Here is a 17,035-nt window from a genome sequence, read left to right on the forward strand (position 1 = left end):
CACTCTCACTCACACTCTCACTCTCACTCTCACTCACTCACACTCACACTCTCAGTCACACTCACACTCACACTCTCACTCTCCCTCACACTCACACTCTCACTCACACTCTCACTCTCACTCTCACTCACACTCTCACTCTCTCTCTCTCACTCTCTCTCTCACTCACACTCTCTCTCTCACTCTCACAATCTCTCACTCTCACACACTCTCCACACTCTCACACTCTCACTCTCACACTCTCTACTCTCACTCTCTCTAACTCACTCTCTCTCACTCTCTCTCGCTCACTCTCTCTCTCTCTCACACTCTCTCACTCACACACTCTGTCAAACACACACACACACACTCACACACACGTGCATGCTGGAAGTTAACCGCTGGGTATGGTGGAGGTTATTGCTTACAACGACAGCGTGGTGGTTTTCCGAGCTACGAGAGCTCATCCCACCTAGCAAATGCTAATAAAAACTAATACAAGTGCCTCAGCAAACAACGAGGCACTTTTTTGTTTGTCCCACGTGATTTCCCTCCTCGAGACCCTCAATTTGATACCCACATTCTTTAGCGCCACACCTCTCTGCATTTTTACCAAATCTGAGACGATCTATGACTCCCGTGTTATACGGTTCGCCATTATCGATAGTTTTCTTATTTCTTTTTTCGATTTTCTAACATTTAGTTTTATCAATTCTCTACAATTACGCTTTTATAATGATAACAGGTTGAACTTCCGTGATATCTGCATTTTTGTGTATATGCAGGGCGTTACAAGATCATGGCGGGAAGGGGGAGGGGTGTACTCGGCAAAGAATGCTACGCAATAAAACAGCAAAGGTATATCCATGAACGCCTCGCGCTTCAGAGATTCGCGGGGACAGTTCGCTTTGACACAAGGCGTTTTTTCGGTATGCAGAGCAAGAATGCACGGAAACGTAACCCTAAACAGCTTCGACATAAATGAACGCAGCAGTGAGCGCACGTCCCCTCGCCCAATCTTGCTCGTTTCGAACTGGGGACCCAGCATGCCATCGAGCCTGGACCGCCTCTGTCATGAACACGAACACGAACACGGAGCCTACATCAAGAGTTTGGTATCCAATATATACGTACAATTGCTTCCAACCAGCGCTACTCTTCATGAGCAGCAGGTATAGCTGTATTAAATCTGCAACGAAAATTGTTTCCGACCTCACAGGAGCTACGGTGTCATGTCGTGGCGAATGCAAGAGTTTGAGCTCACGAATTTGCACCCGTAATATTTTTACCACGCCTGAATTTGAAAACACTGACTGCTAATGAAATCAGAGTCCATCTGACCCCGAGTAAATTCCTAGCATGAGAGAGTTGTGAGGCCATTTGAGTTCTGAAGTCATTTTGAGTTCTCAGCCCATTTTGAGTTCTGAGTTCATTTTGAGTTTTGAGTACATTTTGAGTTTTGAGTCCATTTTGAGTTTGAGTCCATTTTGAGTTCTGAGTACACTTTGAGTTGAGTCCATTTTGAGTTCTGAGTACATTTTGAGTTTGAGCCCATTTTGAGTTTGAGTCCATTTTGAGTTCTGAGTACAATTTGAGTTTGAGTCCATTTTGAGTTCTGAGTACATTTTGAGTTTGAGTCCATTTTGAGTTCTGAGTACATTTTGAGTTTGAGTCCATTTTGAGTTCTGAGTACATTTTGAGTTTGTGTCCATTTTGAGTTTTGAGTTCATATTGAGTTTGAGTACATTTTGAGTTTGAGTACATTTTGAGTTTTGATTACATTTTGAGTTTGAGTACATTTTGAGTTCTGAGTACATTTTGAGTTTTGAGTCCGAGTGAGTTCTGAGTTTTGCGCTCAATGTGAGTTTGAGTTTGAGTGAGCGCAGATGTGCTGCTCAGCATTGAGTCTGAGTTTGAGTGAGTGGTGATTCGAAAAACAAAATTGTGAGTGAGTTTGAGTGAGCCGCGCCAAATTTGCCGAGGTATGCTTGTGTCCTGCCCCGCATTGGCTGAGCTTCGCGGCTCTCAGTGATTGATCGAACCAGGGCGCTCATTTCGAGGGTTTTGGAGAGATGGGAAATATTGGAAGATTTATTACAAAAAAACCGCAAAACGTGGTCACCATCTACACACTCGAAACATTGTGTAATGCTTTCGGGAGCAGCTGGCGAGCGCAACACAGCTGTTCGATGTTTGAGTTTTCCAGCACTGGCGTCTTGCGCATAACAGGTGTGGGTGGAGAATTTTAGTTAAAGGTGGATGCCGTGAATGATTGTGAGTTCTGTTGCGAACACGCCGCCCATGCATCCCTGCACTTTATTAAGATTTCAGAAAATTTAAGCGAAATAAATAGTCGGGGCAAGCTGCACACGGTTGGCTGAGTGCCACGGATCGCGTGAACATGGGGATGCAGTTTCTATGTGTATCAGATTTCATCGCCGGTGTTCCCTGAGTCAACGAAAGTTTTGTCGTATGGAGTTGGCCGCGGTATCTGCGTCGAAGCAGCCACCGCAGCCGCACGAGCAGGGCAACGCGCGTACACGTAGGAAGGGGTAAACAGCGCTGAGCACCGTAATACAAATAGGGAATCAAACATACAGATTGTTAAAGCATAAGCGGAACCTTATACTAAAATTGCAGGCTATGCATAAGCTCAGCGACAAAAATAGTGGCAGACACCGTCACTGCTTCAGAATGATTAACGCGCACATTTATTGCCTAATCTTTTAGCTGCGATGGTTGGCTTAGGAACCCCTGCAGTTTTTGTCAACGGTTACTTCGCCTCGTATTCCGTAGCACTGAGGTGGAAAGATTGCTCGGGTGTATGCTGGCTTTTTGTTTTCATTCCCAGCAAAGTTCGCGTTGCCTACGCTCGTTTCGCAGGGCACAGCCTGTCACAGGTCTCCACCGAAGCTGATAGAGGGCGCATACAGAAACAACATCCCCGAGTATAAACCACATTCTCCCAAAACACCAAAACTTACGATATGGCAGGATGTCGATCGGCGTTGTTTCCATGGCACGTCGCACTACACTGATTCATCGCTGCCGCCTTTCCGCTTGAATTCAAGGGAACCGAGAGAATCTATTTTTGCAGCCACCTGTTCGCTACCATTTTGAAAATGTTGCGGTGGCCGGAGACACAGCAATACGCAGAAATACGCATTACAAGGTCGACGTTTGAGCAACAACGGCGGAACCTTGGCCCTGTGTAGCGGCTACTTTGGGCTGACCAACATCCGATTCTTGACCGCGCCGGTGTTAGGCGGCGTTGCGGTCACGCTGGAAGCACCATTGCACGGAACCAATAAGGGAACTACAAATATGCAAGCAGAAAAGTATTGGGCTGGACTGCCAACATGCAGAAGAATGCCTTTGGGTGATTTTAATAATTTTGGTGCGTCAGGGGCTAGTGGCTGGCTAATATTCAAAGTATTTGTCCTTCAATTTGCCAGAAAGCTGTCAAAGAGTATCTGTCTTTTGTTTCAAAACCGAAGACAGGCCCAAATAAGTTTATCGGCGATATCAGTGGTAGTGCATAAGCGTTGATTAAGAGACGAATAGAAAACTTCTAAGGGTTAGCAGGGCAGATGTTTGTAAGCATCAGAACTTGTCTGAGCAGAACCTGTTTGGAGCGAACGTAGAACGCGTGAATAGGTTGCAAATTCCTAGGGAGGCCGGCATACCCTGTCGGAAAACCCCGCGTTTTCCAGCATTAGGAGAGCGGTGGAATACGCCGGAAAGAACGGACTACACTGGAAAACGCCAAGCCGGACGACAGTAACGCGGGGAACGCATTTTCCAGCGTTAGGAGAGCGATGGAATACGCCGGAAAGAACAGAAAGCACTGGAAAACCCCGCACTGGAAGACATTAACGCCGGGAGGTTGCTGGAAAGCATCGAATAACACGGGGACGTTGCCTCTGGAGACTGTGATTAAGATAGTGCGAACGGGTCAGTACGTTCTCACAGCGCCGCTGCTTGGCTGGACACAGCAATGCCTCGCGCCGGTTACGTGGTCGACTGGTTGTAATCCAGCGCCGCGATCGACGCAGATGCTCCGAAACTTGGCGTTTGCAGCCCGTGCGGTGCCACAAAATCCCACTTTTTTAGCCTGCGCTTCCCGGAAACAATGCTCCGTACGAGAGACGATCATGTCGTTCAATTGCATTGCAAGCGTCTGTCATAATAAAAGTTTGTTGTATTGCTGCCATTAGCATTCCGGTCGTGTTTGAAAAAACCTTCGCTACAAATTTGCAGTTAACAACGCAACTTATCGCAGATCACGGTAATGTTGGAACATCTAAGCGTAGCCCGCTAACCAAACTAATGGATAAATAAAGCACTTCACAGATTCCTGGGGTTGTTTGAGTGAATTGCAATTGCATATATTGTACCTTGGACAACCTTTGATGAAAGAATCAGGCAATAAGGGTAGCCCGTTGGCAAAACGGACGCATAAAGGGCAAGCAAGACTTGCTTTTTGAGGACGTGGTGTAATTATTGCCGTTCACATTGTGACATGTATTTTTGGGCCGTTGAGAGCCCCATTGTCTCAATCTGCATGCTGTTGTATTATTTTTTTTAGAGAGCAACCTGTTTATTTTAACGCGAACCATGTGTCCAATCAAGCTTAAATAGTTAAAATAAAATTTTAAAACCAGCTAACCAGTTGCCGCTACCGGTGTTAAAAAAAAAAAGAAATGGCGCCAGTGAACTCTATACAATACCAAGATGTGTTAAAAAAGAAGGAATGTAGAAAGAAAGAAGACGCCCGCCTTCGCTCCAGCAGGGCCGCTTGAAGAAAGTCCGGGGTTGCACCGTCACTAACGAAAACCTGTCGCGCAACGGCACTCGCGGGGCGGGGGAGCCCACAATACGGAGAATCGAGAGGGGTGAGGAGGGGTCGCGGTGCGCGACAAGCTCTCGTGACCGGCCGGGGAGCACTTCGTTCCTCCCTGCTTTTCGCCTTTCGGTCAAAATTCGTAGGTGGCTGCGTGGCTGAGTGGCCCGCCCACATTTCACATCGGCGCTGTGCCTAGTTGAAGTTACGCGTAACTTTTTGTAAAAACGTGCATCTTATGTCTCCGGGAAGTGCCAGCAGCAACATGTGAAGCTACGAAAGCTGTGGTAGAAGCAAGAACAATGGTCCGGATTCCAAGCATTTCGAAGTGACGACTCCTCTATCGACGACAAACCGTGGTGCTTCGGATTATTGGCACTTTGATGCGAGTGGATACGACGACTCTCGGAGGCAGCGTGATTTGGAATACGTGTGATGTGCTTCGACAATCGACTGAAATTGCAAAGACTCCTGCAGGACTCGTGCGCGCGTACTCTTTGTGATAGTGCTGCACCACGGAGACGTGTGCTTTTCGTCACAGGATACCCTTCCAGGCCTTGCTGTACGAATGCATTGTCAACAGATCAAGGTCCACCAAGGCAAGGAATCCAGCTAAGGATTGACTTTCTATTTTAATTCTCACCTTTTGCTGTTAAAATAAAAGGCAATCAAGAAATGTGTGTTTACTTTTGTTTTAATAGCCCTAAAAAATATAAGGAACGAATTTTCGAACGGTTACTACCGATGCTCGTTCAATATTTTTTTATCCGGGAGAATAAATTTGCTTTTACGAACAGATTGAGCGCTACTGACGGAACGCAATGACGGAACAATGCATTCAGCAGGGCTAAATCAGCTGAAAAGTGCCCAAATGAGCCTAGCTAAATTTTGTAGCGCTATTTAGATTTCCCCGAAGGAAGGAATTCTCTATTTCTTGTTAACAGCCATGCGGGTTTGTAATTACACGGCTATTAAAGAAAAAAGGCCTAGCGCGAGCAGCGGCCACGCTATACGCTGGAGACGGCGTGCCTGCGGCGTGTTCCCGCGTCACGTTCCAGCGCGCGCCGGATCCACGCGTTTCCGCGTCCGGCATGTTCCATGGTCCGGCGCGCTCCACCGTTGCCGCGTCCGGCGTATTACAGCGTTAGGTAGTCCCATTATCAGGCATTCGCTGGAAGCGGAGCTCCAGCGCCACTGGGCTTTCCGATAGGGTACCTTTGTGGAGCGGTCTGAAGGCGTGCGTGGTTCTTCAGGGCCTTAATCACTGCCTGAAGACAGCCAGCTTGCTTAGGGTATGGTTGTGAGGGATGCATGAGCCGCCAGATAGGCTGCCCCTTTGCGGGATTTTGACGATCCCGCCTTTGAAAATGTTGATAAGGTTCTGTTGCTAAGCGCATGCTGTTGATGTTCTCCTGTTTAGAGGCGCGCCGCACTCCTTCTCGTTGTAAATTTCCGTTTGGTGAAATTATTCCGCACTGCTGGTTATATATGTTGGCATTTGTTTCGCGCGTTTCAAGAGATGTAACCTGCTTTGAATCCAGGCGATACTGACCTAGTTTTCAATGTTCGGCTTTTAATTCCATATCTTATTTCTGCAAAGCGCATCCCCAATTTCACAAAGCTGTACTTGTTTATTTCTATTGATTGAATTCGCAAACGGCGCTTGTGGCCATAACGCAATAGAGTATTTGTAAGTTGGGTCGTGTAAAACATCTCGGCCCAAGAAAAATACCGATTTCTCTAAAGTTGGCACTAGGACTTGAAGGCATTCTAAAATAGGTAGCCGTCTTAGAACACATGCAAACGGCTAGATGAAGGGCATGAAGATTATGAACTAGGTCGCGGGTTCGTTTCCCGGCTGCGGCGGCCGCTTTTCTGATGGAGGCGAAAAGCAAAAACGCCCGTGTGTACGAGATTTCGGCGCAGGTTAAAGATCCCCAGGTGGTCAAAATTAATTCGGAGCCCTCCACTACGGCGCGCCTCATCCCCTGCGTCGCGCCGGCGCGTTAAAATCAATCAATCAAGATTATGAACTAAATACTTACGTTAAAAAATGTTTCCGGAGTTCGAGTTCATCGAACGGTTGTGTATGGACATGCCCATTGCTAGCGTCGTAGGCCACCTTAGATATGACGAGTATCGGGACAGCCAGGGTAAGCAATCCTTGAAGGCAATCAGCCCACACAACTCCACGAAGGCCACCCTGCAGAATAAAACTTGTCATAATGGGGAACAGAGAAGAAAGCTCACTGGTAAACTTTGATGGCTTTTGTGAAACCTCCTGAGGAAAACTAAGTGGTTTTATTACGTAGAGAGTGTGAAGAAATGTCTGTCCAATATAATAATGCGTCCCCTCATTATTATCGTTATCTCTTTTCTGTCATTCCATTCCCTCTCCCCGTTACCATAAGTTTGGGCATATCAGCGCTTGCAGGTCAAGGAAACCTGACGACGTTCAGGGGGGTTTTACTTTCTCACAGTTCTAAATCCGCTTTCTGTTCTATCCTAATCTAATTGCTCATGGGGGCCTAATACAAGGCTCTAACAAATGTTAAATGCCTCAATGCATTCACTGCCTCAACCTTTAATGACCTAGAGTCGTTCAGGTGTGGCGGTGACAAAAAAAGATGTGGTCTCTATGCTGGCATCGCAAGTTGTAGGACACTGCTCCGAATCTTCCCGAGACGCCACTTTGTTTCCAACCGATTCGCCAGTTTTTTTATTTCGAAAGCAAATACACTCCGTTGACCGACAAATCCGGTGTCTGCAATTTTTACACCAAAACGACTCGTAGACCCCACGTATTAGAAGCGCTCTATTGCACGGAACATTGTATTACATTTTCCTAAATTCCATTCAAATTCAAATTTCAAATTCAAATTTATTCAAAAAGTACAAGGTTGAAAAGTACCACAGTTGAAAAAGGTGCCTTCCCGCCAGCACTATGCAGTAACTGCAAAAAATGACTCATGATTACAGGCAATGACAAGTTACTTATAGTTAGTAATTGATGGTGGCGTCATTATTTTGGGAAGCATGTAAATTCTGCTGTATAAAGAGGAATTAAAAATCATTCTGTATTTAAATGATTTATGATGTAATGATTTACAAGTAATTGATAGCAGCGATTACTAGGTACGATTTTTTTTGGTGACGTTGAAATAAAGTGTAGTAAAAAGAATTAACGTAGGTTGGGATTGAAATATAGTGAACCCTGCTAGAATCGGATAAGTTATTTTGGATTAGGGTGGAATAAAGTACAAGAGAATTAGGTGGGGACCGTACATAGCATGTCTGCTGTGCCAACAATTGGTAGAGCTTTTAAAAAACTGCCGTTACAGTATTATGCAAGACGTTTGCCTTCAAAGCCGTTAAGCAGACATAAATGTCCCGAGAAATTTTATTTCCATTTACCATCGCTGTGTACGCCGTGGCCGCAGAACCAAGGATGATGGAGCACCACAAGGATGGGACGTGAAATACTGAAAAATTAAAAAAATGTATTGCTGATAAGGGGCAATTCTACGACACAAAGAATTCCCGTAGTGAGAGGCTGGTGGTAATGCGAGAACGCAGTCACACCACAGTATTCACGTTTCTGTGAGACGTGAGACGTCCCTACCGTGAGACGTTCCTACTGCGATAGACTCTACATTTTCTACCCCTTCCCAGCATTAGGCGCGGTCGATCACGGAAGCAAACCTTAGAACAAGGAATACAAATACACCAGGCAAAAAACGGGGGTGCTCGCTGCATCTGAGACAACTACGGGATGACACACACAAACAAAACTTTCACGAATCAATGAACACAAGCCAGTCACAAACCTTAGAGTTGAAGAACAGGACATTCTTACCATCGTACATTAAGAATAGCACACCCTCCAATAAAAATAATGCTTTCAAAATCCCCCCCCGTGCGAACTCTCGAGTGTGTTACTTTGCTGTACTTTGCCGTGAACTGGAGGGTGGTAAAAAATGGTACCTAATATACAAAGGCTCAATAGTGTTTTATGGCAGAAAATATTTCCTTCTTGGCCATTTCTCTGTCGTTAACCTGTGGGAGAAGAGATTGTTTCTCCTGTGGCTGGTAGGAGAAGCTTTTCTAGTGAAGTCATGCCTCATTTGGCTTGTTTAGAGATCCAAGATTAAACGGGTGAATCTCAGCTTGTGCGGAAAATGCTGCCAGCTTTTCTTAAGCATATGCTGTTGGCCCAGAGTTTATGCCTGCGTTTTAAAACTCTCGCTGGTATGAATGAACTGAAGTTGGAAGTTAGCGTCGGTATACGCGGACTCCCCGTGTGTTGTCCGCTTTTATTTCGCGCTATACGAAGATATTGAAAGGCATCGGCTTAATGAGAAGAAAATAGCCCTGCGTGCAAGTGAGGTATTTCCGACAACTTACTCGTGGTCACAGCCATAGATGCGGCAAAGATGGCTATGGCTCCCAGAATTTGCTGAAAATAATATTTCTGTGTCAGAAAAAACAGTATAAGTAATATTTTCGTCATATCTATTCCTTTGCAACAACTTCTCTTCGAGCAAGTGCTGATACGGCCTCATACACACATGTCCGGATCACTTATGACGTAGTACCTGATGGCGTATGATAACAAAAAAAAATTCTGGTACAACAAATACTATTAAACTTGGCTGATTCGTTTCGAAAAAGAAACATAAAAAACGAAGATCTGTTGATTGGTATGTTACACAGAAATGATTATAAAGCAGCTACAGAACACCTCATATCGTTGAAAACAATACAAAAATAACGCTTAATTTTCAGTTATTGCACAACCTGTAATTGATAAATTTGCACTGTACATGGCTGCTGCTCGCTCGCCGTTACTTAGCACAAGCATGTCTAGGCAAAAATTACCTAGATTCATACATGCGACGTTTTCGAGAATCCTTTAGTATTTCATTAAAAAAAATTATAAACTGCGACAGCAAAATCTGTACTCAGCATGCTTATCAAGTGCTTGCCCTAGACTTTCGTATTTGCACATTTCGGTTCTGCTCCTTCGTTTATATTTGTCCAGCACAACTTGTACTTTGTGACAATAACGTTAACGTCCCGGAGCCGAGGCACCGACATAGAACCTGCTACATGTCGCTGCAACAAGAGCACCAGTCAAGTTTTGATGCGGAGCACATCTGCCTTGAAACGCCACGAGAAAGCCGGTATGATCGGCTCTCACGCTGCATGTGTCGCCTTTTTGGCCCCGAAGTTCAACAGAGTTCAACAAAAAATCAAATACACCGGCACTGAAGCCCGCACCTAGGTTCCTTCGATTTCAATGCAGGCATTTGAGCCGCTGCGCTGAGTATTCGCGTTCAGAAATGAAGCTAAAGTGCTTTTCGTCTATCGTGCCTTGTAACCATTGCATTGCTGTGACCACAGCCACCATACCACCATAACACACCAATGCCTGAAGCATAGCAGCCATTCTGACACAATTGTGCGCGCTCCTGTAACTTGAGCTGGGGGTATAGTGACTGAAGTGGTTGTAGCTGCTTGATTAGTACAGCTTGCGAGCACCGTTCGATGCAGTTGACGCAGATTGGAGTGGCTACGTGGTACTAACCATGCTTATCAAGTGTTTGGGGTACTGCAGAGGAGCTGCTGTTCTCCGCTACATACCTGCGCGTACATTGAATCATTGCCTCACCCAAGGGGGGCGCACGCCTTGTGGAGACGGTGCCGATGCCTACACGACCGCGACCACTCGTAATGAAACCAGAAGATGCAGAAACGCTTAGGAACACCGAGCGTGTAGTCTTCGGAAGAATTAAGTGAGCGAAGTAAACAGTTGCGCCCCCTCCGGAGCAATAACTATACCAAAGACTAGGAACGGTGGTGTTTTAAAGCAGCCAGGTAGCGACGCTACAGCAAAAGCCTCAAAGCAGAACCAGCCCGGCAAATACAAATGCTTCATACCAAAAATGATAATGTATAAATTTTTCACCTAAATTTCAACGCAGCAGATTATCATGACACACAACTAGCGCGAATCGCCAAATATCAATTGGGAGAGGGATTGAGGAGCGTAGCGCGACCTAGATCCAGTCCAGACTACAGGCGCTCATACGGGGAAACGCTATCGTGGCTGATCAGGAACACCGGTGAGAGAAGTCATGTAAGAATTATTTTAGAGTAACCAACTTCTGGAAAACGAATTATTAAGCATGTGAAACGTCTGCGACCGATTGCAGTTATAGTTTGATGCCAGAAAACAGCAGTCAAATCACTTCGACATGCTCCGTGAATCATTTACTGTCTATTCCAGGTAATACAGAAAAAACGCAAGAGCCACAAAACGACACTACATGTAATGTAAACTGAATATTGTAGTTGCCAAGTCAACACACGCTTCGCTTAATTACAATCACGCAGGTCTGCATTTTTCAATGGCATTGGACACTGTTACCCATGGTATTCTTACCACTGTCCTGCATCTATAACTAATACTTCTTCATTGTAACCACATTTCTCAGTCTTCACAGTATAATGGCAGTGCTTCCCGCCCTCCACACCTTATAGGAAAGAGTACCATGTGGTTAGTAGCGAACGCTTGGCATTCGTTGTATGAAGCCAAAAATATTTCTGCTTCAATTTTATTCAGCACATTTGAAGCTGTGCTTTAAGTGGCTAGAAACTTCTCATTCGACAAAAAAGGGAAAGGGTAAGGTAGGTCATAACTATGCCTTTCATATTCCACTTTAAAAAGTCATAGCCGCACCCGTTGAGGGCCTCTACTAAACATTCGCAGCGTGCCAAGGTTTGGTTTTCTACAAAGATACCGTTACAAAAGTAAAGTAATGTTGTGTGGACGTTACTAATGTTCTGAATGCAGTCGTTCACGCGATGCTTGTGCACCACTCAACTAGGATAAAGATTTTAATCGAGTATATGGAAAGAGAGATACGCAAAGCCATTTGGTAAATACCACTGTCAATAGAAATGGCCCCAGCTCAAAGGCGTACAAAATGTTTCGTTTCTTTAGTTTTTCAACTTAACTTGCCTTCGACTTATTCCCACTTGTTTTCGGCCATAATATTTCGACGAGCATACGCCTTCAACTGTTTCTTTCGAACCTTTTGTAGTGTTTCCCCAGATCCCCTGTGAGAAACGGGAAATTCTTTGCATGGCGTAGAACACTGATGATGCATTGTTATAAATGTTAAGTATTCTTTTGTGATACACTTTAAGAAGCAAACGTGTTTAGGAGCTTTCACCAGGAACTTCACGTTGAAAAGATCTTGAATCTTCAATCAGAGAGATAACATGCAAATTTCTGTGTTAGCGGTGCCTTGTTAGCCATAGTCACTCAACTGGATCAGCAATGCCCTACAATTCAGGTGGTCTGAAGTTTTGCTTTATGCCAGCAATAACGCAACTGTCCCAGCCTCTTCCTGCCTTTTTGAGAACCGTCCTCCAATATTCGTCCTGCTGAAACCGTGCTGGTGGTATGCCTCGAATTTTTGCTTCGAAAAAAGTCCTGGCACTTATCGCTTATGCAATGTTAAAGAACAAAAGTATTCTTTTATGCTTCACAAGACCTTCAATATCAAATATTGGCTCACTTACCGACAGCAGGATGTAAGTAACTGACGCCATGATAGAGACGACGGTGTTGTACCGCATCCTGACGTACTGCAAAATTAATGCAACAAATACACATTTTCGGAGGTGTGCTTGAATTATATTATTTAAATTTTACTAAAACAAATTTAAGTGCTGCTCTAGCACACAACAAAAGGAAACGAGTAAAAAAATGCCACCGTTGGAACATTGAAAACCTCTAGAATATTTCCACCAAAAAATCATTCACCGCTATTGTTAAGACACGGGAAGTCACAATGAACTGGGCGATTATAGCTTAACATGACCACGCACTGGTCATGTTCCGTCTTAGGAATATAATAGAGCCATGGCAACAATCTGTTGTGAAGGAAAATACGCCTTGAATCAACGCAAAATGCCAAAGTTGTCAGCGTATGACCACGAACAAAATTACACAATATAAATAATTGAGCGGCTTGAAGGGAACACTACTGCTCAAAAGCGAAAGCTTTCTCAATAGAACCTATCACGGCCTGTCAAAACACTAAAACACTAATGCATAGATCAGATGGCAGACCAAAATGCACTGATAAGATCTCCGCACAAACGGTGCTTGTGGGGCACCGGGCTTTCACTGCATCAAAACGGTCACTTAAAAATCGCAAAAAAGAAATGGCGGTTGTAGATAGGACAGTACACCCATCGATCATGCGGGAGTAAAATTGTATTTCTCCGTCTCACAAGACCCCGTAACGGTGTACATTTAAAATATTTTACATGCCTTTTCTTATTTCCCGATAAGTCGTGGCATGGATTTGTTCTTTGTTTGTGATGTGGGTCTGTGAAGCTTTGACGATACGTAGAACAAAGTTTCGCAAAAGGTTGGACGCACATTTTCGAAGTCTTTGCCGCACTTTTGCTGCACTTTTGATGGGTGGAAGCTTTCCTGCTTCTCTCAACTTTCTTTAAAATGGATGGTAAAGTCGTATTCCAGGTTGTTAATGCGAGAAGCAGCGTCCAACTTCTTGTAAACCTGTTTCCCAGGGTCCAAAAAAAATAATACACACACTTTATTTCGATGTAATCCATTTCTACCTTTAAAAAGGTTACGCAAAGATAGCGGACTGCTTCGCTAATTTCCTCACAGCGCTGTACTTGTATACCGCTGGAATGCTCGAACAAGTCCGATTCCAAATGGGTCTCTTGGTTACTCGTCACCGAGAGAGAACTCCACAAGCAGTTCAAAGAATTATAGGCACGATTTTCGTGTCCCGTGGATTCTTTCAGCGGTTTCATGAAATAGCGGTTTCATGAAACAGTTGCGCCGATTTTCGCGCACTTGAAAATTGTGTCCTTTATATTAGAGGTGTTCTTGGAATTTAAGGTGTCTGCATTATGCAGTCTGTCAAAAATTACTCAACAATGCGCGCCAGTAGTGTATTCACCTATTAAAATTTACGTTTTCTGGCGCCCTAAAGAACCAGATGTGGAACTGAATACATATTTAAGGGTATTGAATGGCCATGAGGTGTGATGTGTGGGGCGTTTTCACTATTCAGGCTAATTTGGGCTGTAAAGACAGTGTACTTAAAGGGAAATCTTGTTGTGTTTAAATCTGGTACACAAAACGCGTAAGTGCTTCACCGTTGATTCGAAACAACTAAATGCGGCTGGACTCCAGGCTGCGCCTTAAACTCCGTTTTACGGAGTCATGTTGTTCCGGCGCAGTTTGGGTCATTGAAGGGTCTGATGATGATTGCTCTGCTCTTAATTGTGCGGAGGGGAGGATAATCGGATACTTATTTCAAAGGCATAGCTGACTATACCCGTACTCTTTCAGCGCTTCTCTGGCCATGGAACTCAGCCGCAACGGTAAGTGAGAGCTTTGTGCGCTGTCCAAGGAGGCCGCACGGTGGCGCTGGCATTGATTGAGAAGCAGCCGGGTAAGTTGTCAGAGGTCGTTCAGCAGGAAACGGGCGCTCGCCGTGGTATTAGCAGTGCGCGTTCACTTTACTTGTCGTGGGCTGCTAGAATTAGCTTGACATTCCGTGAGTGAAGCAAAACTTCGTGTGAATTTCTATGCTGTTACTGCGTTCGTTCCTACCGATCTGGCTACAGGAGTAAGGACGACAAAGCATCACTATTTTGCTCGCCTTCGGACGCCAAGCTCCACGCAAGATAGACGTGTACCAATCATATAAAAAATAGGAGATTTGTGTTTTTATTTACTGGATGTCCGCGTATGTAAAAATTCTGCAGCAATTCGCTGAATTGTCTAGTAATTTCAGGTATTCTTATGCAGCTTTTCCAGACTGTGAGCTCCGTATAGCCGAATATTCAAAAATCTTTTCTACCCTTTTTCTCTTACGCCATTAGAACGATTATAGGTGTTACCTCCGCCAAATCTGCATTTTTGCGGAATTCCTGGGCGGTACACGGTTCGTCGTTCTCGCTGTGTTATTCCATTTATCCTATATTTTGGTTGTTCACAATTCTGTTATACCAATTTTCTCCATTTAACCGCACTCCACACTCCACACCGCGTCGATGTCTCCCCTGGTTTTCGCGTGGGTTCAGTACTAGCAAGTGTCATAAATTATTTCTGAATGCCACCTACTACATACTCCTAATTGCGGGTTGAAACGAAATGTCTCCAACCTGGGCTCTTATGGCATGCAATCACGGATCACCACGGCTAAGCCGTTTAGTTTATGAGCGGGCGTTAGTTTTCCCTAGAAGCTAATAGCCCGTTTTCATAGCTTCGATGTCCGTGCTTGGAAATCGATTTTCAATGTTTAGAGCTGCCCGCCGCTGGGCCACGCTATGAGGAGGGTGGCCAAAAGACAGAAAAGAATGTACACCTTCTCGGCTCGAAACTGCCGTTAAAGTCTCCCATGCGTGGGGAGTTCTGAGAAATTTCTCAGAATAACCCAGACATCAGTCCACATTTTTGAGCGTAAGTTCTGCCTAATATGGATTCCCGGGAAGGGTTGCATTTATTACTTCCCTGCCGTCTTCGCCTTGTAGCAGTATTTCAGGATATAATTACCAACAACGCGTTTCTGGAAAGAAAGTGCCGCCGAAGGCGGGTGCAGGTTCTACCGCGCGGCTGCACGAACGAAGCAGCGGCGCCCGTCCAATGCCCTCCGATCTGCGGTGGCACCTCTCGAGGTAGCCTTTGTCCCCAAACGAAATTTGGGCGGAAGTTTCATGCTCACCAAAGCATTTTAGAACTCTACTGTAACCGAAACCAAGGTAGTTTATTAGGTAGTGGACGTTTACAACGTTCAGCCTGGGATAAGTGTAGAAACTGCATGAATAAAAATGCCACAGCCCCCATCGAAGGGAAACAAGGTTGAACCGGGAAGCTTTCTCATGTGCAACCTGAGTGAAAGTCAAAGTCTAAAATCGAAACTGCCTCAACCGTGTCGGAATGGCGCATTAGATACACGTCGACCTCATATTTCCGAGCCACCCAGGTTCGATTCCCACGACGGGACGTTTTTTTCTTTCGAAGTGCTTGAGGTGCCTATGTGGACACCTTTCTTTTCCAAGCTTCTTCTACAAAAGTTTGCCCAAAACAAAGTTATCCACCGCTTTGGCGTACCTTCCAGGGGCAGCGACGACAAAACATCGCGACGCGGCCAGGCCACGTGTGACCCACGTGTTCGCGTGAAGCAACATTTCCGGAGGAAACAGGCTCGTATTTTGTAACCAGTTTATATTTAGCCTCATGTTTAGAGTTGTTTGCTTAAAACATATTTCTTCGCAGATTGCTTACATCTTGCTATCGGGGATTAGCGGATAAATGCTATTCTAGTAAACTTTATTTTGAACTAAAACCTTATGTTCTCAGGGCCATGGCTTCCTTTCAGTAGCCCTAAAAGATTTTTTTAGTGCAAATATTGGAGGTATAATCTTCAGCCGTGCCAAATACAATGTTCTGGAAACATCCTTACTCTTTTCACAATAAGTTCTTCCTGCACCCGACATTGACCGGCAAAGGGTTCATTAAATTTTGGGGGGCAATAGAAAGTTATGCACTTTGCTTCTAACGCCAAAAAACACATAGAGACCATTTCTGATCAGAGAACCCGTTGCAACCTGCACCTGCAGTATTTAGTCATTCGAAATTAACTTTGAAGGAAACGATACGCCATTTTTTAGTACGAAAAGATGGTAGCCACAAGAAACCCGGCTTACCTGAAACACAGATGTGATCTTAAGCTCGTAGAAAACTGGCACCACTGCTCTGACTGCTAGTGGAATTAGTAGTACATTCAATGGAACAGTCCACCCAATGTGAAAACCGTGCGTGTATGAGTATGCTGGCAGTCCGATTGCGCCGGTGGCAGATGTGTGGCTCGCGAGGATTGATAGACCCAATAGGATGACGTGCAAAGAGTTGCTCCCAAGGAAGATCTCATCTGTGACCGACGCAGGCAGAATATCCTTCTTGAGAGAAAAGTACAATCCCACGCCTAATCCGGCACCCGTGAACACCAAAAAAGCAGCGTAGTCGGCAGCGGGAGCCATGTGGAGGTTCTGCTTTGCTCTGAAAGGCAGATGCTTGTATGCTGTGCAACGTAAACGCCAGTGGGGCCGATAAAAAACACAGCCTAGAAATTGTTGGAGTCAAACAGCGGA

General features: G+C 45.0%; 1 protein-coding gene across 1 annotated transcript in view; it reads right to left on the minus strand.

The window, feature by feature from the left end:
* The window catches only part of LOC144146635 (sodium-coupled monocarboxylate transporter 1-like), a 59,961-nt gene extending 43,301 nt beyond the window's left edge, over positions 1-16,660 (minus strand). Inside the window, exons 1-5 of the mRNA XM_077678573.1 lie at positions 16,592-16,660; positions 12,413-12,478; positions 9,227-9,278; positions 8,237-8,304; positions 6,868-7,025 (exon numbers count right to left, since the gene is read on the minus strand). Of these exons, the coding sequence (XP_077534699.1) occupies positions 6,868-7,025; positions 8,237-8,304; positions 9,227-9,278; positions 12,413-12,469 (335 nt within the window). The 5' untranslated portion in view covers positions 12,470-12,478; positions 16,592-16,660. The remainder of the gene's footprint in view (positions 1-6,867; positions 7,026-8,236; positions 8,305-9,226; positions 9,279-12,412; positions 12,479-16,591) is intronic.
* Between the last annotated feature and the right edge of the window lie 375 nt (positions 16,661-17,035).

This window comes from Haemaphysalis longicornis, unplaced genomic scaffold, assembly GCF_048455015.1.
Source record: "Haemaphysalis longicornis isolate Haplotype H1 unplaced genomic scaffold, Haemaphysalis longicornis Haplotype H1 scaffold_7, whole genome shotgun sequence".
Classification (NCBI taxonomy): domain Eukaryota; kingdom Metazoa; phylum Arthropoda; class Arachnida; order Ixodida; family Ixodidae; genus Haemaphysalis; species Haemaphysalis longicornis.